At 56.9% G+C, this 24,711-nt stretch overlaps 4 protein-coding genes across 7 annotated transcripts in view; 2 read left to right on the top strand and 2 right to left on the bottom strand.

Moving 5' to 3' along the window:
- ELL (elongation factor for RNA polymerase II) overlaps positions 1 to 13,092 on the bottom strand; it is a 54,043-nt gene extending 40,951 nt beyond the window's left edge. For all 3 annotated transcript variants that reach the window (XR_012831780.1, XM_075723784.1, XM_075723785.1), the window contains exon 1: positions 12,958 to 13,092. Coding sequence is in view for 2 of the 3 variants with exons in the window: in XM_075723784.1 (XP_075579899.1) it covers positions 12,958 to 13,092 (135 nt within the window). In the remaining variant the exon portion in view is untranslated. The remainder of the gene's footprint in view (positions 1 to 12,957) is intronic.
- Positions 13,093 to 14,328: 1,236 nt separating this feature from the next.
- On the bottom strand, positions 14,329 to 19,578 carry FKBP8 (FKBP prolyl isomerase 8). Its single transcript, XM_075723788.1, has 8 exons — positions 19,281 to 19,578; positions 18,946 to 19,115; positions 18,677 to 18,765; positions 18,150 to 18,367; positions 17,903 to 18,075; positions 17,712 to 17,789; positions 15,286 to 15,423; positions 14,329 to 14,713 (listed from the first exon to the last, which is right to left on the bottom strand). The coding sequence occupies exons 1-8, from the start codon at positions 19,561 to 19,563 to the stop codon at positions 14,627 to 14,629; spliced, it is 1,236 nt and encodes a 411-aa protein (XP_075579903.1). The 5' UTR covers positions 19,564 to 19,578; the 3' UTR covers positions 14,329 to 14,626.
- Positions 19,579 to 20,331: 753 nt separating this feature from the next.
- KXD1 (KxDL motif containing 1) lies at positions 20,332 to 22,305 on the top strand. Its single transcript, XM_075723789.1, has 6 exons — positions 20,332 to 20,356; positions 20,702 to 20,802; positions 20,899 to 21,051; positions 21,520 to 21,566; positions 21,945 to 22,180; positions 22,267 to 22,305. The coding sequence occupies exons 2-5, from the start codon at positions 20,708 to 20,710 to the stop codon at positions 22,178 to 22,180; spliced, it is 531 nt and encodes a 176-aa protein (XP_075579904.1). The 5' UTR covers positions 20,332 to 20,356; positions 20,702 to 20,707; the 3' UTR covers positions 22,267 to 22,305.
- UBA52 (ubiquitin A-52 residue ribosomal protein fusion product 1) lies at positions 22,189 to 24,096 on the top strand. 2 transcript variants are annotated; one of them, XM_075723791.1, is made up of 5 exons: positions 22,189 to 22,365; positions 23,352 to 23,472; positions 23,544 to 23,630; positions 23,739 to 23,841; positions 23,980 to 24,096. In XM_075723791.1, the coding sequence occupies exons 2-5, from the start codon at positions 23,370 to 23,372 to the stop codon at positions 24,071 to 24,073; spliced, it is 387 nt and encodes a 128-aa protein (XP_075579906.1). In that variant the 5' UTR covers positions 22,189 to 22,365; positions 23,352 to 23,369; the 3' UTR covers positions 24,074 to 24,096. The 2 variants fall into 2 exon arrangements, with proteins under 2 accessions (XP_075579906.1, XP_075579905.1); XM_075723790.1 differs by lacking the exon at positions 22,189 to 22,365 and adding an exon at positions 23,103 to 23,142.
- Positions 24,097 to 24,711: the final 615 nt, after the last annotated feature.

Here is a 24,711-nt window from a genome sequence, read left to right as displayed (position 1 = left end):
GAGCCGAAAAGACTGAGGCGAGGCTGAAGGTGCTGAAATTCCAGTACTGGAGCTTGAAGTGCTGGGGAACAGGATTAGAGCAAAAGCCTCAGACATTCAAACTACGGACGGAGCTTCACAGAGAGCAGGGAACTAAGGTTCAAGAGCTTTAGTTCAATGTCAAGTGACACCCTGGGGAGGAGGGACGGGGGGTTTAAGCAAGACGGCGATGAAGTAACAGAGGCGTTGCAGGACCTCCTCGCCGTCTTGCTGAATGGTGGCTACGGGGCAGCGAGCAGCCAAGGCTAGGAGGAGATAACCTCAAGTTCTGAAACACAGGAAGAAATCATTTTAGAACAGCGCGCGCGTGTATTTCTGAAGATATTTTAGTTGCTTTTCTTCTGAGAACACGAATGTGCTGTCAAACACCTGTGCCCATTTGCATAACACGAGAAAAATTAAAACCCCGTTCCGCAAGTGAACTGCAAGTACTTGGGTACTGAGGGCTACCCAGCGATACGGGGGGTTGGTGCAGGAAAGCAGAGTGATCCCATCCCAGTAAGATGCCCACGTCTCCCTCCTGCTCCTCTATTCTGCTGCTCCAGAGTCGAATTTATTTCCACCAGGCAGCTACATGCTGGTTTTAAGCCTCATTAAGAAGCAGTATGTTGCTGGCCTGACATGTCAGATTTTTAAACGACCTTTGTACCGAGAACAGCGTTACCAAGCTGCTAAGAACAGTAGAAAAAAAAAAAAAAAAAAAACAACACCCAAACCAGTTGGTTTCCATGATCAGGAGAGGTACGTTCTGGCTGTTTGCATTCATTTTAGTTCAAAAAAACCCACCTGTCAGTAAACCAAGCCATAAAAAAAAAAAAAAAAAGAGAGCAATTCTCTCTGAAGGGCAGCTGTGACGGCATCAGCACTGTTAGCCATTCCTAACATTGTACTTAGCACACAAGGTAAACAGAAGTGACTATCAGTTAATGAACAACACAACCCTAAGGCTGAATTTTAAAGAGTGTTTTCTCCACTGCAATCTTTTAATGAAAATACAGCAATTCTAACTCACCGAATTTGCTTACGAAAGTCTAATTTATTTTAGGACATATTAAGACACCAGGGCTGATTCACTTGCCTGTGTGCTCATAAGATGGCTTAAACGAGCTGCTGAAACATCACTATGATCCTTATCTTCCACACAGCTTTACTACTTTTCTTGCAAGAGAAAAATATAGAAAGGCAATTTAGAGATCAGATTGACTAACTCGTTCAACCATCCCAGAACAAACCTCACCTAACACACACACTGCTGAGCCTAGGAAAACAAGCCTGGACCAGTTTTCTCCTTGTGCCCAACTATACCCTATTGACACTTAAAGGGAAGCGTAATTACTAGTCTGCCAAAGTTCTACTTAAGACAATCTTCAGACGTTCCTCACGGAGTCAGAGCCAGCCCTGCTGGAAGAGGCTACAATAAACCAAAGTCAGCAGAGCCGGGATCCTAAAGGAATCCCAGAGAAATCCGACCACCAACACACCACGAGCCAGATCAACCTCGAAAGCTAAAGCAAGACGCTCAGACACAGCTTCTTCTGGCGTTCAGCTCAACAGAGGTGCTCCAACGCTGAACGGGACTCTGGGAATGCAACCCAACAAACTCAGTATTCAACAGGGATGCCACCGAGGCACTGAAATTTCCTACCACCTCACCATCTTCACGGGGCAGTTAGTGACAAAGTAATCACAAATGCCAGGGTTTTTTTTCCATCGCCAAGGGAAGCTGCCCACAAAAAATCCAGCTGAAAGTATCGAACAAGACAACCCCACTGGATTTTCTACCATGTTACAACCTCATCGTGTTACGCACCCTCTGCTAACGCAGGACTGCCAACAGCCTCCTTGCAAACACCATCTTCCAGGGGTGCTTGCTTTCTCCGACAGAAAAGTGAACGCAGCTGCCTGAAGAAGCCACTACCGAGTTAAACGAGGTACTCCCTTTCCTTCAGCGAGCAGCACAGAACCCGCACTGTTTCAGCTATGTCTTTATTTGCACTGCCAGGCCGGTTGGTAACAAACCTGCTCCAAAAATAAAGCGACAAACAGTAAAAGAAAGAACATACTCTTCTAAACTGGCAAAAATTTACCTCCAAAAAAAAAAAAGTGTCAGATGTTTCTTTGCTCCCTGCAAGGACACCTGTGAAAGTTCAGGTTACAACAAATTCCAAAAATGAACATGAAAAATTTTCAGATAAGAACAGTAAAAACATACTACCTCTGCTGACTACATAGAGATTGACCACAGAGCTGCAAAAAGACTCCCTGGGTCTAAGCCCAAAAGCCCTGAGAGATTTCATACATTAAGACAGAGAATCTCTCTTGCCTGACAGAGTGAGTCGAGGCAGTTAATCTAATTCATACATGCAAAAGAAGTGGTATGGCCACTGAGCTGGCACTTAATTGTCTGACCAGAATTTTTGGTCTAAATATAACAATCCGCCCAAGTTCTAGTTAGCTGAAACGTTTTGCTTTCTTAACTGAGCCCATCTGAGGTTAGAATAAAAGTGTGTTTCTTCCTGCTGTCAGCGTCTGTAAATTTAGTCTTAATGACAAGTAAAAGGCCTCTATATTGAGTTAAATGGCCTTAATTGTATGAGAGCGCTAAAACTTGCGGCAAGACGCAGGCAGCACCTACGTTAGATACATCTCCAGTGCAAATGACTGCGGAGATTCAGTAGGAAGGTCATGGAAACATGCCTGACACTGTAATATCAAACCTTCTAGGTAATAAATCTATTTTTTTCCCCTTCGTGTTGAGAAACCCAAAAAGAAAGTGTTCTAGATTTCAATGCAGTAATCACCACTGTACCATTTTAACGCATTAAGAACAAAGTCCTTAAACGATTCATAAACCATTTCAGAATCACGCCTCTAGAAAAATGTTTGCAATTGGTTTTAATCACCACTATGTTCCATGTCAACTACACCACATATTTCAAACAGATCTAAGATATCCCATTTACGTTCATAAAGGTTATGTTTTACTTTATCCTTTATCCATTACTACCGCCCTCTTCCCATTTCCACATTTCTAAAGATTAAACAAAAAAGCCGCTTCCTTAGCAAAGCTGTGTGTTTGGCGACTCTCCGTCAGCACGGGTCTGCTCCTAGACTCCAGGCTGGGAGAACTGGTTTATTACAATACACTTGCTTGGCTGCATCGTTCTCCTTTAGAAAACCACACTTTATTTCTGGAATAAAGATGAGGACTGGTAGCCATCCATTACACGTGTCAGACCATCTCTGAGGTGCACAGGACCCATGAGCTTCCAGAAATTGCACGGTAGCCATCCTCACCTCTTCAACGGCATTAGGGAACATGGACCCCACTACGGCAGGAACCATTTCAGATCTCAGAGCAGGAAAGGCAAACAGAAGAAGTACCAGCAACTTCCCAACCAAAAAAACACTGACCTTGAAAAGCATGTAAGTACACAGATAACCAAAGGTTCTTTTTATTATTGGGAGAGAAGGAGGCAGAGCTTGTGGACAAGATCACCACGCTCCCATCAAAACACGGCTGCCCTAGCAAGCATGCAGAGGGGAAACAGCGAGCAAGGTCGCTGTCACAGGTGTCACTGAAAGCACTTTTCAAAAGAAATTGCTCAGCAGACCTCCTACGCACTTCTTAAGAGACTATTTATGGGAGCAGAAGTTGTTCTTAATTCTGCGAGAAGCAGCAGCAGGTCATGATTCGGGCTTCACCAGCTCTTACGGCTGAACCCCCCTGGAAGCGTGAGCAGGTGCCATCAGTATCTTCAAAAAAATCTATTTTAATGACATAGGAACCGTCATTTCAGAGCAAAGTCCTGCTCAGCTCAGTCTGTCGTCAGCAGCACCCGCATCAGACGCTGCTGAAGGAAATGAAGAAACCCTGTGACAGAAGGCTGCTCCACTCTGACCTGCGTCAACTTCTTCCCAGCTCCAGTCATTTTATAGCAGTTTCATTCTGAATCACGAGTTTATGCCTTCGTTTTGGGACAGCGTGCTAAAGCCCCACAAGTCAGGGAGTTAATGAGTTGCTGCGACCTAATCAGGCCTGCCACACCACACCTCCGGCAAGTGTCAGACACACAGCGAACAACTTCAAAGGACCAGCAGACCTTACGCTCTCCCTGCAAGCAAGGGCTGCTCCCTTCTCCAGCCTGCCGGTGGAAAGGTGAGCCCAGCAAGAGCTGACTGACTTGCCTTATATGGCTTCCAAGGCACAATTTCCGCTTGCCCAAGCTCAGGCAGGGTGGAAAAATTTGCTTCCTTGCTACTCCGCCCATCCTGGGCTCTGAAAAGCATCCACTGAATCCTGGATCTGAAAGGAATGGAAGAATTTACACCGACGTTTGCATGGAGCTCAGCTCCCTGGAAGAGGTAAAGCCACAGCTTTGGCAACAAGCTGGATCACCTCAAACACCAGGGGAGAAACGGGAGCTGAAACGCAGGCAGAGATGCATAGAGAAGTTCTAACCACAGCCTTTATTCTTTGCATACCATATGACCAATTTTTCTTGCTATTCAGATGCACTCAAGCCTTTTAAATTTCATGGCAGCAAGCTTTACAAGTTAATTATCAGTTGGGAACATTATTTCCTTTCACCGATTTATCCATAATGCACTTTACTATCTACCAGGAGTTTTGTTTTCAGAATCAAATGACCACGGCCTCGGCTCCGGTTCACACGCTGCACTTCCTCCGGCAGTTACTGTCAGCGTTACTGGAGCCTGTCCTACCTTCTGGTCACAGCAAGGTTAACGTAATCTAGGTCCGCGTCGTTACCAACTTCTCCGAGCATCACGGAGAAACTCTCAGCCTTACCGAACACAGATCAACCCTCCTGCTCGCTGACTGTCAATACAGTCACGTCCACAGCCCTGGATATCCGCGAGTGCAAGAAAGGTGCTGGCTCAAAACGAAGCACCATAGATGCAGTCAATTAAAAGGCTGCTTCGCTCTCAACAAGCGCTCTTTCTTTGTGGATTATCGATTTTTTTTTTATTTCTAAAAATGTGCGCGTATTCACGTTTTCTAGCCTTGATTGCCTATACCAAGACCATACCTTTTTTCACAGCAGATTTTTCTCAGTGCAAGAAGCAGGGGGAGATTTATCTCCAGCCATCGGTGGTTTGTCTTTGCTTTCGTCTGCTAGTCACCAAATGGCAGAACCCGACTCATCCACGCGCAGATTCTCTCAGAAGAGAGAAAAATGATGGCAGAGGAGCTTAAAAAAACAAGTTCTGCCAATTCCCTTGTTCCTTTCTTTTTGGGGACTGGGAAAGACAGAAACACAGCCCGTTTGATTTTCTCATAGAAACCAGGAGCCAAAAACAACTGAAATCAGCGCCGGAGCTGGAAAGGTACAACAAAACTCACACAAACATAAAGTCTAGACACTGAAATGTGGAAATATGATTCAAATAACCACAACTGGCACATAATGTATTGATTGCATCCCATCACAGAACAGGCCCTCAGAGGGTAAGAATACAGAAGAAAGATTAAATTAGCGTCTTCCGCTTCGGTTTTAGAAAATATGGATCCTTTGGGCACAGTGATATGGACTGAGCTAGCATTTCTTCTGTCCTGCCAGGCTTTTGGCTAGGCTTTTAAGTAACACGTCCGCTCTTGCTAAATAATGACAATTAGCTTAAGCTATCCTTGCAGCACCGATGCCGTATGAACAAAACTGCCATGGGTGTCAGGTGGCTGCTCTTATCAAAGCATGGCCTATCAGCTAAACCACACGGGTCTCAAAATATTTGAGCCAAGCAGTGAAGAGGATGTTTGCATCGATGCAATCTAAATACTACAAAGGTTTAGGCGACTAGCTTTTGTTAGGAAGTTTCACAGTACTTGTAAACCCCACCACACACTGACATGGACCTACAGCAGAAAGTCTGCGTCTACCATTAAACCCAACGGCGTGATCTGGAACGGGGGCCGAAGCTGGCAGCACAACTCAAGCCTTTGCCCGCAGTCCTACGCGCAGATCGTCCTTCAAGACGCTGGATCCAGCCTTCTCCCTGCGATGACCTGCTTTCCTGCAGGGCAGCATGCCCCGGGACCATGCCCAGAGCCTCCCTGGATGGTTGCAGGTTCTGCACGTAAGAAGAAAAGAGTAACTGGTGGTGGCGGCTGGCCTGAAGAGACTCTGAAGAAAAGTTAAACATCTTGGTTTTGCCATGAACACTTTGGGCTAAAGTATTCTCTCCTGCATAACAAAAGCCAAAAAGAGTTCTGCTGCGCAGAGGGAGAGCAGAGGGTTAACAGCAATCGGGCTGCACCAGACCAGGGAAGACTCAAGGCGGGTGGAGGTGGGCAGCTAAGTCAAGTCATGCTTACAAGCAGTGACCTCTTTCCGAGTTAAACAAATGCCGGTTTCTTTAAATTAAAAAAGGCACTAGTCCAATGTAAAGAAAGGAGAGACCAAGTGCATGGAGCAGTGTTTTTTCTAGACCGCCTTTTCGCCGGAGCAATGCAAAAAGGATTGGATTTTGGAAGTCTGCTTTCCCACTGCAGCAGTGATACCCACCGCCGCTCTGCAAACCAACTGCTGAGGGGTTTATCGTGCTCGTTATTATATAAATTCTTGGGGGGGGGGGGACGGAACACACAAAAACCCAGTCAAAAGGCAATACGAGGTTACCATGGTGTCCAAAAGTTGCCTTATGTACATGGGATGTTTCTAAGCAACACACGAGCTACTATAGAAAACTCTTCTTATCAGCAAATCCAAGCTCCTTTCGCGGATAATGCATCTAGGTCAAGCTAAGGCACGTTGAATGTAGAAGCCTAGCTCTGGTGATGTCTCCTCTCTATCCACCCTGTTCAAAATATTAGCGTAGTTCGGGTTATCAGGCTTTTTTTTTTTTTCTTTTTTCATTAGCATTAAGTTCACTCCAGATAATGGTTCCTCCAGAAACAGCATTAACCTTAATTATTCAGAGGTAACTTGATCTCAACCTTCCTGACATTATGACGCTGAGCTGATGACCGCTTTTCCCCCCTCAACTTCTACTCTCATTCCCCAAAACCCAAATAAAACCAGTATATTACACAACCTGGTTCACAAATTAGGGTATCCAGTACCGGATCTCAGACATACAGTATCTCTACCTAAACCCGTGCAGCTACTCCATCCGTTCAAACGCATTCTCTTGTGCATTAGCAGCAAAACCACTAAGTCAGCCAAAATGTATTCTTCTCCCATGGATTAGCTGGCACAAATTAGTACGAGTGACGCATGCAGTCTGTCCCTTCCCATTTTTCAACATGCACAAACACCAGGGATTTGGAGACGCTTCACAAGTTTACGCTTACAAGTTATAGGCAGAACCGAGTTTAAATCGTTTGAAATGTGCAAATTGGTTAGAGATAACACGTTCGTTTACTAGCGAGACCTCAAATGCTTTTTCAAACAAAACCTCCCCTCCCTTGCTAGTAATAAAGGCTTTTCTGCTATCCCAACAGAGTCGGCACTATGCAAGTGAACTATTTCAACAGTCACCATCCCTCTGCCAAGCAACACTGTGACAAAAACTAACTAAACAGGACAGAGCACTTCGGACCGGTTCAGAAAAAAAACCCTGATGTTGGAGGATCACCCGCTCTGCGAGTTGACCGGCTCGCGGAGCGCAGAAGGCACTGGAGGCAGGACCTGCCGCAGCGCCCACCGGCCAGGCAGGAGGTCACTGGCAGATAGATGGCTCTGAAGAGACTCCTCTGCGTTTGATCAGATATGCTTCAGACGGAAGTGAAAAAAAAAAAAAAAAAAAAAAAAAATTGTAATAGCTTTACTTTCTCCCTTTGCTGCTGTTTAAGCGGAGTGAGAAACCAGCTCTAGAATACGCTGAAAAGGAGCGAGGGTTTAGTCTTGCTGGGTAATGAATACAATCGCCAGGATCCAGCTGCTAGAGCCATTGCTACGAGTGCCAAAACGCTCCACATATCTTAAAAAAAAACCCACCTAGCCTTGTAAAAATAATCTAAGGGGTTAATCTTCAAGCTTGCTTCCCCTAGTATTGCTAGAGAGCAAAAAAGTTATTAAAGCCCAAATTCAGCTTCTCCCATTAATGGTGTCATATGATTTGCTGATAAAAAGCAGATCACGTTTTGAAAAAAAAAAAAAAAAAAAAAAAAAGCACTGTCGGTCACAAGGATTCTGTCACAAACTTTCTATTTTCCCTTGGCACGTCACCAATTAGACCTACTTCTTTAGTCTGCTACCACCAGTATAAAAAAAAAAGCATAATGGGTTTATAATTTGCCACCGAATCCCATAGCAACTGTACGTCACTTTAGATGTAAATTACAGACAATTCTTTCCCATGCAATTTGAAAACTATAGAGATGAATCTATAATTTGAGCGGATCCAAATGGTATATGGTTGAGAGAAAAAGCTACCCTAAATAATTGAAAGGAAACTGCCACAGGCCAAAACATTCCTCATGCACAATGTTAAATGTCTCTTTGTCCCCTTCCTTCGAATGGGAGGTGCCACATTCAGGTCAACATTAAGAACATTTAGCAGGAGTTTAGCAGTTCAGTATGTTCTGTATATCCTGTCCCATTTTTGCTGATTGCGAGGAGATGTACGTGTACAATGAGCTTCCTTTCCAGCCAGCCTGCTCTGATTCATTTAGTCATGTCACCAACTCATGTTCCCGATGTCGTAATAGCTTCAATTTTGACGGACTACAGCATCAGTGAATTAATAGGACAGGAAAAAAACAGGTTACAGGAAAGGAGGAATGATGCAAAAAGCTTTAAGATAATTCAATGAATTTTGATTCGAAAGCCGGATTGTTCTTCTCCTCCTGACACCTGCAAGCAGCTTTCAATTCCCAAGTCAGCATGAATACACATTACCCTAAAGACCCTGTAATGACAGCAGGAGCCTTCATTTTGTATTTCGTGCTTTCAACACAGCAAGATGAAGGCATCTATAACAACCTGCAAAAGCAAAGTCTGAAATAGTTCTTTCAATAAGCGGTGACTACAAGGGGTCGGTTTAACTCTAACCTTTGAGAAATAACTTCTGTCACAGTCGGTTTAAGAAGAGCCCGGAAGGCACCGGGAAGATGACTTGAGAAGCCATGTCTATCTGACCACGGTTCCAAAACTCAGTTCAGCTCATAGAGCACAGGGGCAATGTGCCTTGGTTATCTCAGCTTAGCCCCCAATAAATATTTGTGCATCTGCCAAAGTTCACCAGTGAATCAACCGGTGGCTTCAGTTCAAAACACTCCGTGTAGCAGGGGCAGAGAGGTACAACGCGAGCAGGAGGCGCCGTTCAGCTGCCGCATCGCGCGCTGACCGAAGCGGGGATGCTACGATCCTCTTTACGTCCTCCTAAAAATCATGAGGCTCCCACGCAAGCCAGGACTAGGGCTGGCAGCTGAGCTGAGCCTGGCCTCCATCAGCTACGGTTAGGTCAAAACAAAAGCTACAAATAATAGAGAAAGGTGTGCAGCTGCAGTCTCATCGTTTGTTATCAAAAGGCGATCCATCATTCAAGCTCACTAGTACCACCCCTCAAGCCACAAAGAGTTTTTAAATAAATACGCAAAAGTCGGGAAATTCCCAGGTAAGGGTTCCAAGCAACAGCCCTGTTTACATGCCATCGGTACCTAGACCACAACAGCGTGAAGAGATGTACCTACGTGCGGGTGCGCCATGTAGCATTTTAAATTGCGCGTTAAGATTTCTACTTACCTAGAAATCCGCACAACGCTGCTAAAAAAACGGGTGTGAAAAGCAGAGGATGAATGCCACGGACAGGGACATACCTAGGTGTGAACGTCCCGTCATCAAGTGTGAAAGACGGGGTCCAGGATAAAGAATGAAAGAGGAGAATAAGGCATGGGCACGAGGAGTTCCCTTGTACCTCGACATGGGCAGCAAGAAAGCTGGAGGCAGACCAGAGGAGATGGGGAAAAGTCATGCCCTGCTTTTTTTGGGGGGGGGTGGAAGGGCCTAAACAGAGCCCGTGCACACCCCCAAAGGGAATGCAGAAAACTGCAAGCTAATATAGAATTAAGACTCCTTGGAGAACCAAGAGTTGTTTTAGGCTAACACACCGGGCCGGCTCCATTTCATCAGTGGATAAATTGACTTAGGACACATTTTCCACCTCTCAGCCTTCAGCTGCAGAGCTCAGCAGTCAGCGCTCACGGTTTCACAACTGTGTGGAAGCAGTTTCAGGGGCAGCAAGTTTCACAAGGAGCAGACGGGTGGCACCTTAAACTGTCCCCTAAGAAGCCGGTGTTATTTTTAAGACACGTGTTTCTTTCAGGTGAGCGTAACCCCCTGAGAAAAGAAATCCTTCTAAGGACGGCAAGGAGCCGGCAGCCCTATGATCTGGACCTCTTCAGCAGCTGCTCCGCATTCTCTGTCCGTGATACAGCAACAGCTTGCTGAAACACGGTGTTGGGCATCAATGTGCGGAAGCGCAGCCATTTAGTTCACCAGGACACAGACAATTTAGCAGAGACCCGAGCGGGGAAGACTCAAGAAGAAAAATACCGTTTCTGCGTAGTCCTGCTGCCTGATCCACACATGGTACAGCTCCACACCAAGAACGCAACTGCTCTGGCACAAGGGACGCTAAAAACAAATGGCAGCTCGCCCGGCTGGGTGATCATTTTTGGATTATGTAATCCCAATACATTATTATTAGACCAAGAACAAACTCAAGCAAGCAACTGAAGACATTACCCTGCCTGTTCTGGCAAAGAGACAGAGACTTGTCGCAGAAATCGCACCGACGTGCTATCCCAGTGCATAGAACAGGTCAGACTGCACATGTGTTGGACTTCAGGTAACACAAACAACAGTATTGGATTCCAGGCCATTATACATATTACACAACGCTGTCGTCAGTTATACCACATTTAAAACCAAACCGAGCAGAAGAAGCCTTAGCGAATTTTTTCCATTTACCTACTGCAGACCAAAATTAAATCAGAGCCTAGACTGGACAAACACACGCTCCGAAGGTGTGTTATAAAGTCGCTTCTTGGCATCACCATAGCCGAGCGTTTCGGAGGAAGCAGAGACGTTCAACAAGCTGGAGAAACTGTTTATAGAACAAATGCAGAATGAGCATGTGTGTTTAATAGCCCACTAATTGTTGCGTTATTCACTATACAAACAAGTGAGCTCTTCTGCCCTTATCCTTTCCTGCCCATTTAATCACCAGTAGCCTTTGACTATTTCTCTTTTGGGTGGCGGTGAAGGAAGCAAAGTTCATTAGTGGCCGTTGGCCACCAAACAATCTAGAGCCCAGACTTCATTTAGAAAATAAACACCACTATTCATGTGTGACACGGACTCAGAATAGCTTCCCAAAATATTTAACACAGCTGCCTGTAGTCTTCCTACTCTCCCTCCCCCAAAAGAAAAGGCTTTCCTAATATACAGAAAAGCACTTTTTTTTTTCCCCTCTTTTTCAGAGAAACAGCTAGTAACTCAAGTCTATCCAAGGCACTTATTGCTACTGACTTCTCATAATGCTGATAAACACTCATTAAAATATAAGTTGATAAACCCTGGTACAGTAATTACCCTCGTCCTCATACAGAGATTGCCCAATTCAGTGATGTGATGTAACCAACACCCTAAATTAAAAATAGTGTTGTGACAACATATGGTTTATCCTACAGAAGCTGGCAGGCAGGATGGTCCTAATGACAAACGGGTTAGGTTCCCAGCTTCCCCCAGCTCCCTGGCAAGGTGAGGAGACAGATACGCTCTTCGCAGGATCAGAGGCAGAAAGGAAAAAAAAAAAAAAAAAAAAGAAAATTACAATAAAAAGGACAGCTTTTAATCCCTCTCCGGTCCAGCCTAACGACAGATGCCGAGTATTGCCATTATTCTTTATTTACGTGACTAATAAGCTCTCTGGACGCATTTCAAGGAAATATCTCGGAAAAGACAATCTGGAAATTTCAAAATAGAGCCCCAGCCCAAACCCGCCTCGGGGGAGGGGGCAGCGGGCCGGGGGACACGCACCCAGCGGGGTGCCCGGGAGGTGGCAGGGAGGAAGGGACCCCCCCAAACCGGGGTGCCGGAGCCCCCCCGCCCCCCCGGGGCTGCAGACCCACGTCACGCTCACGGGGGGGCCGCACCCTCGCACACGTTCACCGGGGGCGGGGGGCACCGGCGTCCCTCCCCCCCCCCCCCCCCTTACCGGGGACCGGCGGCAGCTTCCAGTCACCCACCGGGAGGGACACTGAGCCCCCCCCCCCCTCCCCGGGCCCGGCACCTACCGGGGGGCGGCACCGAGACCCCGGCGCCCACCGTCACCCAGCGGCGGGGGGACACACGGGGTCCCCCCAGCAGTTACCGGGGGGATACACCCCCACCTCCCGGTCCCCCCCAGGCACTTACCAGAGGATCATGACCCCCTCCCCGGTCACCCACCGGGGGGGCCCACAGGGGCCCCTCAAACACCAACGGGGAGGGCGGGAGCGGGGCACCCCGGGGCGTTACCGGGGGGGGGGGGCGGGCACAGCGAGACCCCTCCGGTCTCCCTCAGGTACCCGGCAGCGCGATCGCCCTCCCGCCCCCGGTTTCCCCGGTCACTCACGCAGAAGGGGAGGGGGGGCAGGAGCCCCCCGCTCCTCCTCAGCCCCTCACCGGGGGGGGGCCTCACACCGAGCGACCCCCACCCCCACCCCATTTCCCCGGTCATCCGCCGGGGTCCGCCCCCCCCCGCCCTCCCCGGTCACACAGCCGGCAGCGGCAGGACCGGGCCCCCCCGCCCCACGCCGTGAGGAGGCCTCCCCGCACACCCCCCCCCACACACACAACGACGCCGGTGCCAACCCCGCCGGTGCCGCCCGCGGGGCTCCGGCCAGGGCCTCGTGGCGGCCGCCCGCCCGCCGCGGGGCCGTGCCCGCCGCCCCACGCCCACCGCCCCTACCTTACAGGCCTGGTAGCTCTCGAAGGCGCGCAGGGCGCTCTCCGTGAGCTTGACGTGGAAGACGGAGACGCGGGTGCCGCGGCCGAGGCGGCCGCAGGACAGCCCGTACCCGCGCTCCGCCTGCAGCGCCGCCATCTTGGGACCGTCTCCCCCTCCGCGCCTGGGCCGCCGGGGCCTCCCGCCGCCGCCACGCCCCCCTCATGCATTATTCATGAGCCGCCCTGCCGTCGCGCCTCCAGCCCCGCCCACCCGGGGCGCCTGTTGCTGGGGCGAGGAGGTGGGCAGCGTGCGCTCTCATTGGCCGAGTCCCGCCGGCCGCCGCGCCGGATTGGGAGATAGGGAAGAGGAGGCGGGGATATGCAAAGGAGACGCGCGGGGCACGGCGGGGAGGGTGGTTTGGTGCAGCCCTCCAGCGCTGGAGGACCCCGGGGGAGGCGGCGGCGGGCAGGCAGCCCCCGTTCCCCGGGCAGGGCCTGGGGGGCCCGGGCCTCCCCCCCAGGCAGGGCCTGCAGGCTGCGGGGTGCCCCCCCCTCCAGGCAGGGCCTGCAGGCCCAGGCCTCCCCCGGGGCATCGCCCCCCGGGCAGGGCCCCGGTTCCCCCCGCCCCCGGCAGGGCCCGGGGTGCAGCTCCCGGCTCCCCGGGCCCCTCCGGAGCCGAGCGACCCCGGCCGCGGAGCAGCCCTTGCCGCAGAGGTTGCTTCCCTCCTGCCACAGCTTGCGGCAGAGCTGTGCAGAGTCCGTAAAAAAATTTCCCCCTTTGCCCCCCAAATTCAGCAGCCGGTCCCCGCTGCAGCCACGGGCGCACGGCAAGAGGGGGGACAGCCAGGAGGAGCATCGCCCCTCACCTCCGAGCCCTCGCTGGCAATGAAGAGGCCCCGGGCGTGAAGGAATTGTCCTTTATTTGGGAAGTTCACAGTCGGTTTGGGGTGGGAGGACAGTGCTACAACCCCCTCCCCGTGAGCAGAGCTGAGCGGGGCAGCGGCGGGCCCTGGGCTGGCCCCCGGGGCCGGAGAGAGCTGCAGGACAAAGAGGGACCCCCGAGAGCCTGGACCTACAAGAGACAGCCCGGAGAGGAGATCTCCGGCGCTCCCCTCCCGCCGCAGGTTTCTTTGGCTTCCTTTGGACATTGCACGCTCTGGGGAAGTGCCGAGGAGGGGAGCGGGCGTCTGCAGGAGGGCTGAGCCGCTGGCAGCCCCCCGGGATGCAGGGAACGTCGCTGCACATGCACTGCTTCCCTTCCTGCGGCAACCACCGTGCCCGTTCATACCCACACGTTCCTGCCCCGTGCCCGTCCTGCTGTGTCGGCAGGACCACGGCACCCGCTGGGGCTCACCGGGCTGGGGACGGCCGCGGTGTACCGGGGTGCAGGAGCTCCTGCTCCCCCCAACACACTCGGGACGGGGGGCTGAGCCCCCACGGCCCAGGAGGGTGCTCGGGGGTCTCTGCTCTGCCCGCAGCTCTGTCCCCGCAGCTGCGCGCCGCCTGCGCCGGGAGGGATACGGGGGGGACGTCGGGAGGGGGATCTGGCACCTCCGGCAGAGAAAGCATCCGTATTTCTGCAACTGCGAGTCCGTGGGGAGGGGTCGGCGGAGCCCCGAGGAAGCCCCTTGGCAGGAGAGAGGCACGTCCCAGCGCAGGTCCTGTGCCGCAAGGCCGCCCCGCCGCCATCCTTAGTTCCTCGCCGCGATGACCACGGACAAGGCCACGCCGCCGAGCGCGATGGCTGTCGCACCGAAGAGCCACTTCCAGGGGATGGACTAAGGAAGAGAGACCGGCGAGGTGACGGGATGAATGCAGCGTGCGGCGAGCCCCGCCAGCAGCGGGGACGTGCAGCCCTGCCCGTGCTGGCACGGGGCTGCGGGGCAGCACCGACCTCCCAACGCGCATCCGAGATAACGCAGCCCAAAAAGGCAAGTGCTGCGTTGGCTCTGCCCAGCACGTGGCCGGCACGTCCGCGGGGACAGCGTGTGCTGCCGGCAGCCCAGCTGACAGTGCTTTCCACTGGCGCAGCCAGCTGGGAGCAAAGTCTGGACCCTCCAGCTGGCATCGCCGGGACCCGTCGGACAGAGCCAGGAACACAGCCGCAGCTATCGGCGTTTTCCCAGCAAGGCTGCCGGAGCACGGGCCCCCAGCTCCCGGCAGGCTCGCTGCCCTGACAGCCCAACCCGTGGGTCACGTCAGCATCCCCCGTGCCTGGGAGCAGGACTGTGTCGATCCCCAGGGACCTGGGGGACATGAACGCATCCCCTGTGCCCAGCCCAGCGCTCCCCCCCCAGGGGTGACCCCCACCCGCTCTGCCACCCCCCGGAAGGTCAGCACCCGCCCTTACCCAGGGCAGCTTGTCTTTGCACTTCCCCGGGGTGCCAGCAGCGCTGGGATTCCCAAGCATCTTCCTGTACATCTCCGTCTCCATGTTCTTCTGGTCCGCGTGCTTCTTCACCAGCTTGGAGAGCTCAGCATGGATGGTCTGGGGAGGAGAGCGCAGCGCTGTGGTTATCGTCCCTGCACCATCCCCGCGGCGCAGGGGAGGGGACAGGGACCTCAGTGCCACCGACAGCGGGTCCAATCACCCCGGGGCCACGCAAGAGCTTCGTGGAACAGCTCAGAAACAGCCAGGGGTGGCTGATGGCCTGATCCTGCCCCGGTCCCCTGCACTGAGGGGCTGCAGGAGCCCAGCATCGGACACCCAGGCTGGGTGCCCTGCGGGTCCGAGTGCCCCGCTGTCCCTCCCGGCCACCCAACCCACACCTGGCAGCGGGGAGCAGAGCCTAAGGCTGATGCCAGACATGGGGAAAAGGATTTTCTCCCTTAATCAAGACAGAAAAGTTTCCGCCTTGGGGACACACATGCCCAAGCTCTCCCACTTTTCTGTCTGGAAGCAGACCAGGCTTAAACCCAGCCTGGTCTGAAGTGGGATTGCAGCAAGACCCGGGAGCATGCCGGTACCTGCCCGGCTGTGTGATGGCTGGGGCTGGAGGGAGCGCTGTGGGAGAAAGCTCTGCGCTCTGCGTGGAGCTCGCAGGCTCCCAAAAAGCAGCAAGAAGCGACGGTGAGCCGAGCCCAGCACAGGCAGCCATTCCCCGAGCCCACAGTGGCAGGAAGGGTGCTGCGGGCCACGGCCGTGCTGTGCCCTCTACTGGGGACGCCACGCTCCCGGCGGCTCCGACGCCTCCCCGAAACACTGGCACCCATGCCGGGGACCCACGCCGGGGACCCACACCAGCTCGCCCAGAGACTGGCCTGGACTTCACCAGACCACGCCACGCTTGTGGCACTGCTGCCTTGAACGTGAAACTTTGGACGTCCGGAGGATGCAAAGCAGCAAAGTGCCTACAGGCACCCCTGAGCTCACTGGGGCCGGCACGTTGGTGTAGGACAAACGTCGGCATCTCCTGCTCCCAGCACGGGCATTTGCAAGGGGTGAGGAGAAAGGAGCCCAGCGGCTGATGGTCTGTAAGAGCTGAAAGGTGCCAACAGGCCCAGAGAACCAGGTTTCCTCATGCGAGGCAGGTGGAGCCGAGCATTTCTCGAGTCTGTTTTCACCACCGGTAGCTGTAGCCCGTGACTCACTGACGCGTGTTTAACGCTGCCGTCTGGAGCGGCACCGCCACTTCCCTGGGAGTCCCGGCAGTCAGCCGGAGAGGCCAGTAATTTGCTGTACTTGTGGTTTCACTGGTAACGTCACTGCCGAGCATTTTGATTTTTCACCCCTTTCCAATTAAAAGCTTCATTCGAATGGGCTGGCAAGCAGCCGCCCTGCCAACAGCGACGTGCTGGAGACACGCGGGGGGAGCTGCTCCCAGTGCTGCCTGCGTCGCTTGTGCTGCTCACGCACCTCTGCCACGGCCGCCCACCCTAACCTCGTCGGGAAGCGAAGGGTTTGAGATCCTGCTCCTCCCCTCCCATGGGTGATCTCTGACCACGAGCTGTGGGGCCACCGAGCACCTGCTTTCACAGTGCCCCATCCTACCGGTGACCTTCAGGCACCGGGGAACACGACGTGAATCGTGACGGTCTGATGGAACACCCAGGAAAGAGGCGGATAAAACGACAGACCCAGCCCAGGACTAAAGCCCACCCGTAGAACCAAGCCCCCCACCTCAACCCCATGCAGGCAGCACCTCCCCTGCCTCTCCCCCAGCTCATCCCAGCTCGCTCCTGCTGGGGCCATTTCCTGGTGCTGGTTTTTGATTTCTCTCGAGGCTCCAGTCCTGCAGCTGATCATTAACCGACAGGAAATTCCTGACCCAGAGCTTGCCCTGGCCTGGGCGCTGGACCGAGGTCTGGGCTGCTCCCGCCGCCCAGTGAATCACGCTCCGGGCTGCTGAGCGAGTCTGCGGGGACTCGGCTCTGCTCCACTCCCTGCAGCTGTGGCACGAGCCGCTGGAGCCACCCAGAGAAGCCGGAGCAGCCAGGACCCCGTACACGCAGGATCGCTGAAGCCAGGACGGGCTGGCAGGGAGTCCTGCCACCGCAAGGACCAAAGGGCAAAGAGGGAATCTCGCAACACAGAGATAAGGGACCCACCAGCCCAGCTGAGCTCAGGTGTTGCACCACGGGGTGCATCACCCCATGGCTGCCCAGGCCCCGGGGGATATATTCCAGCCTCCCTTTGTGGAGGAAGCTGGGAACAGCTACAGGAGGGCTTCAGCCTTCCACAAGGAATGCTGAGGTTTGCAGGGACACAGACAAGAGGAGAGCATCTTGCAGACACCCAGCTCAGCAGGATCGCTGGTGGCACGCACAGCAGCTTACCTTGTTTGAAGGCTCCAGCTTCAACGCCGCCTTTAAGATGGGGATGGCCTCTCTGTATTCGCCCTGCTGAGCCAGGACCTGGAAGGCGGGATATGGATTGAGCCACGCTCAGTCACACTCTGTCTGCCATTCCTGGGCCCGGCCATGCCGCGGAGAAGGAACAGCAACGCCTGCCGTGTGCCCGGCCTCACCTTGCCCTTTCGGAAGAGAGCCTTGATGTTCCCTGGCTGGTGCTCCAGGACGAGGTTACAGGACTTGAGGGCCGCCTCGTAATGGTCCAATTTCAGCTGAGAAGCTGCCAGGTTGTTGAGACATTTCACCTTCACGTCCAGCAGCTCAGCCTCCTCGTCTGGGCTGAAGTCAACTGCAAAGACCCCAGAGCCAGGTTACAGGGGGAAGGGAGCCCAGGCAGCCCTCGCCTGGGGTGCTCGCAGGTACCTTTCGAGCTGGAGCCGATGACCTTGAGGGCAATGTCGTACGAGTTGATGGCCAGCACGTAATCTGCCTGCTGGTAGAAGAAGTTGCCGCGCTCCCGCTTGCGGTTGGCCAGCTCTATCTTCTCCTTCCCACTGAGCAGCTCCAAGTCCGGCGCATCCCGAGCCGCCAGCAGCTCCACCTCCAGGGTGAGGGCCGCGTTGGGTGGGACATCAGGGCTCCTGTGTAAAGAGGGGCACAAAGCTGTGGTACTGTTGCCACCTCTGCCAGTTCCACCGGGCACTGGGCCACGCAGATTTAGCACTGCGGCCCAGAAATCAGAGCCACGGAAGCTCCCCGGGACAGGGAGCGACGCAGATCGCTCCCCCCAGGTGGGACACGCTGACGTCCCCTGCACGTGGCAAGCGAGCAGGGTTTCCCTGTCCATGGACGCTGGGCTTGTTGGCTGGGCTGTCAGCGGGAGCACAGGGGACAGCTTTCACAGCCCTGTTTGGGGCCATCCTGCTCCACCCCGCGCCCTCCCCGCTCACCTGCCCTGAGCGCCGTAGCAGTACTTTGCATCTGACATGATCAAAGCCGTCTCCCCCATTTCCAGGAGCTGCACGCACAGGTCCAGAGCCTACAGGGAAGAACATCGTGGTGGAAGGATCATAAGTGAGGGCAGAGGGGCTGCTTCCAACCCACAAACAGGGATGTCACCAACCCCAAACCCTCCCCGTGCCCCTCAAAGTGAGGTCCTGCCCCACAGGGCAAAAGTAAGGCAGCAACAAAGCCGGGCAAGCTTTCTCCCAGCCCTGACCTGCAAGACATCGCAGTCCCCCAGTGTGAAGGTGAGGGCAGGGTTCTCCTCCACCACACTGCCATCCTCCAGCGTGGCCTTCAGGCGGACGGTCACGTCCTGGCCCTTGCGGGGACGGGTGTCCACCCCCTGGCCTGGCACCAGCGTCTTCTTCTTGAGCAAGCCGCTCCCTGGGCGAGGGGAAGCCGGAGGCGCGTCAGCCCACGGCCAGGGGGGGAAAATCCTTGCTCCTGCTGTGACTCCTGGCTGGCTTCATAGCACGGGGAGCACCAGCGGAGCCACGGGGAAGCCCGAGTGGCCCCACAAGCCGAGCGCCCTGCGGCCTGGGCTCTTACCCAAAACGTCGAGCCACTCCTGGGGATCCTCAGCCGCATCCCCCCGGCCCTGCTCCACGGGCTGGGCGTCCTCCCGCGGCGGGGCCGGCGGCCTGCCCACGTCCTCCAGCGGGGGCAGCTCGCTCAGGTCCTCCTCATCACCCTCCTCCTCCTCTTCCAGGACCTCGAAATCCTCCGCCGTGTCCAGCTGAGCGGCGTCGGCCGTCGGCGACGGCTCGGTACCGGAGCCGGTGCCTGCCCGGCCCGGGGAGCCGCTCCTCGGTTCCTCCCCGTTGGAGGCCATCGCGGCGGAGCAACCTGGACGGGGTTGGGGCGGGGGGGGGGGGGGGGGTGGAGAGAGAACGGGGGTCGGGGCCGCGCTTACCCCGGGGGGGACGCGGCCGCCAGCCCGGGCAGCACCGGGGCCCCCCGGGGGGGATGCGCGGCTCGGGCAGGGGAGACCCCGCCGGGCCCGGGGAGGGGGGGGGCGGGGAACAGGCCCCGGGGGCAGAGACGCGGCCCCGGCCCGGTACCGGTACCGGCCGCCCCGCGCCTGCCCCCCGCCCGCGGGGCCCCACGTCACGCGTCGCGCGCCGGGCCTCCCCCTAGCAACGGCCCCGCCGCCGCCGCGCGCCCCCCGCCGCTCCCACCTGGTCCGCGAACCCGTGGCCCACAGGCCCCGCCCCGCCGCTCCTATTGGGCCGGCACCGCCCACCGCGCTGACGCCATTGGGTGGTGAGAACGCTCGTCAGCGAGGCGCCGGACGGGGCTCGGCGCTGCCTTAAAGGGGCCGCCACGCAGCACCCGCTCCGCGGGGCAGGGGGTGCCCGCCGGTGGGCCATGGCTCGGGGGGGGGGATCATGTGTGCCCGGGGTGCGGTGCGGGGGGGGTCTCAGCACTGGTACCGGGGCGGCCCCGTGACGCCCGGGGGGGGCTCCCGCCCCTCTCCCCTCCGCCAGCCGCCACTACTTCCGGCTCGGCGCCGTGACGCACGGGCGCGCTGACGTCACGGGGTCGCGTCCGGCGTGACCCCGCACCCGGAAGCGAGGCGCCGCTGCCGCTCCCGTCATGTGAAGCGGCGGGACCGGCTCCCCCAGGTGCGCGGGCGCTGTCGGCGGGAGGCTCCGGGGGCACCAGGAGGGGCCCAGACCCGCGACCCCCCGAGGGAGCCGGGTCCCGGGGCGGGGGGGAGCGGGCGCTACCGGGGCCGGGAGGCGGCGGGCGGGCAGGGGGACCCCGTTACCGGCGTCGGGTGCGTGTGGGGCCGCCCCGGGATCGGAGGCGGCGGCCGGGAGGGGGGCGGGGTAGCTCCGGTACCGGCGGCACGGCAGGCCGGAGGGGGCCCCGGTACCGGGGACGCGGGGGAGGGGGTCTCCGTTACCAATCCTGGGGGCGCGGGAGGCTCCCGCCCCCCGGCTGAGCCGCCCCCCGCGGTCCCGCAGGCCGCGATGGAGCCCACGGCCTCGCAGGTGTTCTGCGGGCGCGTGCTGGGCATGGTCAACGCTGAGGACGTCAACGCCATCATCCTGGCCCAGAAAAACATGTGAGTCCCGGGGAAACCGGCCTGCGGGGACCCCGGTACCGGCACCGGGAGCCTCCCGGGATCTTTGCCGAGCTCCGTCTGCTTCCCCCGGCGCAGGTTGGATCGATTCGAGAAGACCAACGAGATGTTGCTCAACTTCAACAACCTCTCCAGTGTCCGCATGCAGCAGATGAACGAGCGTTTTCTCCACCACACCAAGACACTGGTGGAAATGAAGAAGGACCTGGACAGCATCTTCCGGAGGATCCGGTGGGCAACGGGGATGGGAACGTCACCGCTGGCGGGGAGGGAGGCGGCACAGCGAGCACGGGGTGGCTCCTCAAGGTCTAGGTGGGCCCCAGGGGTGTTAAAGCAGGACACGAGTAGGAGCTCGGGGCGGTTTTGGAAGTAGAAATAGTTGGAGAGGGGAAAACGTGTGGCTGAGCGATACGTGGAGGTGGCGGGAGTGGAGCCGTGGAGGCCGGAGCTTTAGGATTCCTCAATTCTGCCCCAGCTGGGATGGCCTGTGCTCCCTTGGGGCAGCGGGACGGTTACGAAACGCGGGGCTCGGAGAAATGCCTGATGTGCCGAGAGGTGGGGAGCACCTCAGCCCGAGGAACCCCCTGGGATTCGTTTACGTCATCTGTAAACGCCGGAGAGTGGAGGGAGCCGGCTGGGCAGCTCGGCTCTGGATCCATCGGCCTCCCCGTGAACTTTGTTCGCTCTCTCCTCCCCTAGGACGCTGAAAGGGAAGCTGGCGAAGCAGTACCCGGAGGCTTTCAGCAGTGAGTGATTCCTTCCCACACACGGATTTTCCGTCAGTTTTCTTCCCGTGCGAAAGAATTCCTTTTCCTAAGAACGCGTGAGGCGGCACTCGGGAGAAGCCGGCGAGATGTCCAGGCGTGTGCCAGCTGTGCTAAAAGCTTGGAAAGCTTCTTGATTATATTAAACGCAGTTGCAAGAAGTTACAAACAGCTGCTGATTTACGTGGCATTGTTTTGGGTTTTTTTTTTAATTGACTACTGCTACAAGCAGACAAAATTTAGAATTTGAAATTAGCAACTCGCTCTGCTGGGGCGTCCCTCATACCTGGTGTCGCACCAGCAGCGCTTTGCCTCGCGTGGCTGCAGCGGCAAAGCTAACATTTGCGTCTTTCCTTCCAGACATCCATGAATCTCCCATCCTAGAAGACGACGATGACTTTGACCCCGTCCCAAAAAGCACGACAACCACCATCGCTACCTCAGAGCAGAGCACAGAGTCCTGCGACACCAGCCCTGACATCATCTCTCCCACCATGAGTCAGGATTTTGAGGATTTATCCCAAGGCCAGTACGATTTACCGGCCATGAATGGACAGAGTCTCACAGATGAAGACATGGCCAACGACCTGGACTAGGTGTGCAGGTCCTGCGCCGCTGCCGCCCACCCCCGGAGAACTTTCTACCTTGTATTTATATTTGTGTGTTTCTTTTTTTCGGGAAGAGGGAAGCGAAGGCTGAGAGAAGCGATGGCCGAGCGAAGAAGGGTGCCCTTCTGCCTCTAAACTGCCACCGTAGTGTAAACCCCGCGACTCACTTCAGGGTAAATAAGTAAAACATGGGTTTGAAATGCCTCTTGTGCTTTCTCATTCGCGCGGTCAGGAGAGCAGCAAAACCCCACCGTTGACACAGATTTTGGCACGTGTCCTGGTTCCGGCTGGGATAGAGTGAACCACGACAGCGCGGAAGAGCCGGTTTGGGGCATGGGTGGTTTGTGGTTTTTTTTTTTTTTTTCCTTAAGGAACATTGTCTCTGAGGCTCAGGTGTGCGTGCCCACCAGCACTCCGGCTTTCCTGCGGGTCTGTCCGTGCTGCTGACGGACTCATGCCGGCTGTCTCCCTATGGCCGCTGCGTTTCCCGACGGCGGGAAGAGCCCGAGCCGGGTTTCCCTTTGGTTCTCTCCTGCGCTGAGGCACCTCCGCCCCTCACACGGGCTCTCTGTGGCCGCACAGGCAGGCTCGCATCGGCCTCTTTCCCGCCTGGCTCCTCACGGTCTCCGGGGGAACCGGCCTGGGCTCTTCGTGGGGGCCCGGGGCTGAGGGGGGGTGTGGGGGTGAGGCCGCGGGGTCGGTTTGGGCCCGGGTCCGGGCCCGCGGGGTCGGTTTGGGCCCGACCGGGCCCAAACCGACCCCACGGGACCGGGACCGGGCGAGGCCTTGACAGGGCCCGGCCTCTGGTACCGGTAGCAGGCGAAGACCGCTGGCGCCTGCGCACTGCGACTCGATAGAGAAAGGGGCAGGGCGATGACGTTACCGGTTGTGACGCAGCCGCGGGCGACTTCCGCTTCCGGCCGCCCCTTTTCTCAGCAGCGAGGCGGCGGGTGCGCGCGCTCTGCGGGATCGGGGGATCGCGGGAGCGGGATCGCGATGGGGATCGCGGGAGCGGGATTGGGATCGGGATCGCGGGAAAGGGGAGGGGAGGGGCCGCGTCCCGGCTGGGGACGGGCATGGCGGCGGGGAGCGGGTACCGGACACCGGGGCCTTTCCTGAGGGTCCGGCCGGGGGTGACCGCGACCGCCGCTCTCCGCAGACGCGACCGGTTGCCAAGATGCAGATCTTCGTGAAGACGCTGACAGGTAAAACCATCACCCTCGAGGTGGAACCCAACGACACGATCGAGAACGTCAAGGCCAAGATCCAGGATAAAGAAGGTACCGGGGGAGTGGCGGGGCCTCCCCTGCCGCCCTCGCCGCCCTCCGCCATCACGGCTTCTCTCCCGCAGGCATCCCCCCCGACCAGCAGCGGCTGATCTTCGCGGGCAAGCAGCTGGAGGACGGCCGCACCCTCGCCGACTACAACATCCAGAAGGGTACCCCAGCAGCCCGCCGCATCCCGGGCCCTTTGGGGGGGTTATTTTTGTGGGGAGGGGTACCGGCTGCACGCCCGGCCCCGCCCTGACACCCACCTCTCCTTTCAGAGTCCACCCTGCACCTGGTGCTGCGCCTGCGGGGCGGCATCATCGAGCCCTCCCTCCGCCAGCTCGCCCAGAAGTACAACTGCGACAAAATGATCTGCCGCAAGTACGTCCCCGCTACCCCCCGGGGGGCGGGGACCCTCCTCCCCGTCCCTGTCCCCAAGGAAGGGGGGCTCTGGTGATGTCCCCAGGGAACGGGGGGCCCTGGTGACGTCCCCCCCGCCGTGCTTTCCCCCCTCCCCAGGTGCTACGCCCGCCTGCACCCCCGCGCCGTCAACTGCCGCAAGAAGAAGTGTGGCCACACCAACAACCTGCGCCCCAAGAAGAAGGTCAAGTAGAGCGGGCAGCGGCGGCCCTGCCTGCGGCCCTGCCTGCGCCCTTCCAATAAAGCATCGCAGCGCTCAAACCGGTCCCGTTTTCGTCGTGGTTTTTGCCCGAACTGCCGTGGTTTTCAATAAAAGACCCCCGCGAGGGGCGGGGGGGGGGGGGGGGGGGGGGGCCGTGGGTGTGCGGGGGGGTCCGGGGGCGGGCACCGGGGCGATACCGGGCGGTGCCTGCAGGTGGCGGCGGAGCCGCGCTCCCCGCCGCGCTCCGCCTCCGCGCCGGGCCGGGCCTGCGCCGTCCGCCCGGGCCGGGGCCGGGCCATGGTGAGCGGGGCCGGGGCCGGGAAGGGTCCCCAGGGCGTGGGCAAGGGGTTTGGGGGGGGGTCCCGGTCCGGTTCCTGCACGTGGGCCCGGTGCCGGTCCGGTCCGTGCACGCGTGGCCGTGGGGGGGGGGGGGGGGGTCCCGGTGCCCGTCTGCATTGCGTGCACATGGACATGGCCGGGGGGGCTCCGGTCCGGTCCGTGCACGCGTGGCCGTGGGGGGGGGGTCCCGGTGTGTGGGCAGGGGGGTGTGTGGGGGTCCCGGTCCGGTTCCTGCACGCGTGGGGGGGGGGCGGCGGGGGCGGTGCCCGCCTGTATTGCGTGCACATGGC

This window comes from Pelecanus crispus, chromosome 20 (genome assembly GCF_030463565.1).
Source record: "Pelecanus crispus isolate bPelCri1 chromosome 20, bPelCri1.pri, whole genome shotgun sequence".
Lineage (NCBI taxonomy): Eukaryota > Metazoa > Chordata > Aves > Pelecaniformes > Pelecanidae > Pelecanus > Pelecanus crispus.
Note: the sequence above shows the minus strand (reverse complement) of the source record. Positions and strands in the feature narration are given on the sequence as shown.

Excerpts from the sequence above, each read along its gene's own strand:
- UBA52 (XM_075723791.1), top strand. The coding sequence starts at position 23,370 with ATGCAGATCTTCGTGAAGACGCTGACAGGTAAAACCATCACCCTCGAG. Across the intron at positions 23,473-23,543 it reads CAAGATCCAGGATAAAGAAG|GCATCCCCCCCGACCAGCAG; the intron begins GTACCGGGGGAG and ends TCTCTCCCGCAG. Across the intron at positions 23,842-23,979 it reads GACAAAATGATCTGCCGCAA|GTGCTACGCCCGCCTGCACC; the intron begins GTACGTCCCCGC and ends CCCCCTCCCCAG.
- FKBP8 (XM_075723788.1), bottom strand. The coding sequence starts at position 19,563 with ATGGCCTCCAACGGGGAGGAACCGAGGAGCGGCTCCCCGGGCCGGGCA. Across the intron at positions 18,368-18,676 it reads TGCTACGGCGCTCAGGGCAG|GAGCCCTGATGTCCCACCCA; the intron begins GTGAGCGGGGAG and ends CTCTTTACACAG. Across the intron at positions 14,714-15,285 it reads GCAAAGACAAGCTGCCCTGG|TCCATCCCCTGGAAGTGGCT; the intron begins GTAAGGGCGGGT and ends TCTCTTCCTTAG.
- KXD1 (XM_075723789.1), top strand. The coding sequence starts at position 20,708 with ATGGAGCCCACGGCCTCGCAGGTGTTCTGCGGGCGCGTGCTGGGCATG. Across the intron at positions 20,803-20,898 it reads ATCCTGGCCCAGAAAAACAT|GTTGGATCGATTCGAGAAGA; the intron begins GTGAGTCCCGGG and ends CCCCCGGCGCAG. Across the intron at positions 21,052-21,519 it reads AGCATCTTCCGGAGGATCCG|GACGCTGAAAGGGAAGCTGG; the intron begins GTGGGCAACGGG and ends CTCCTCCCCTAG.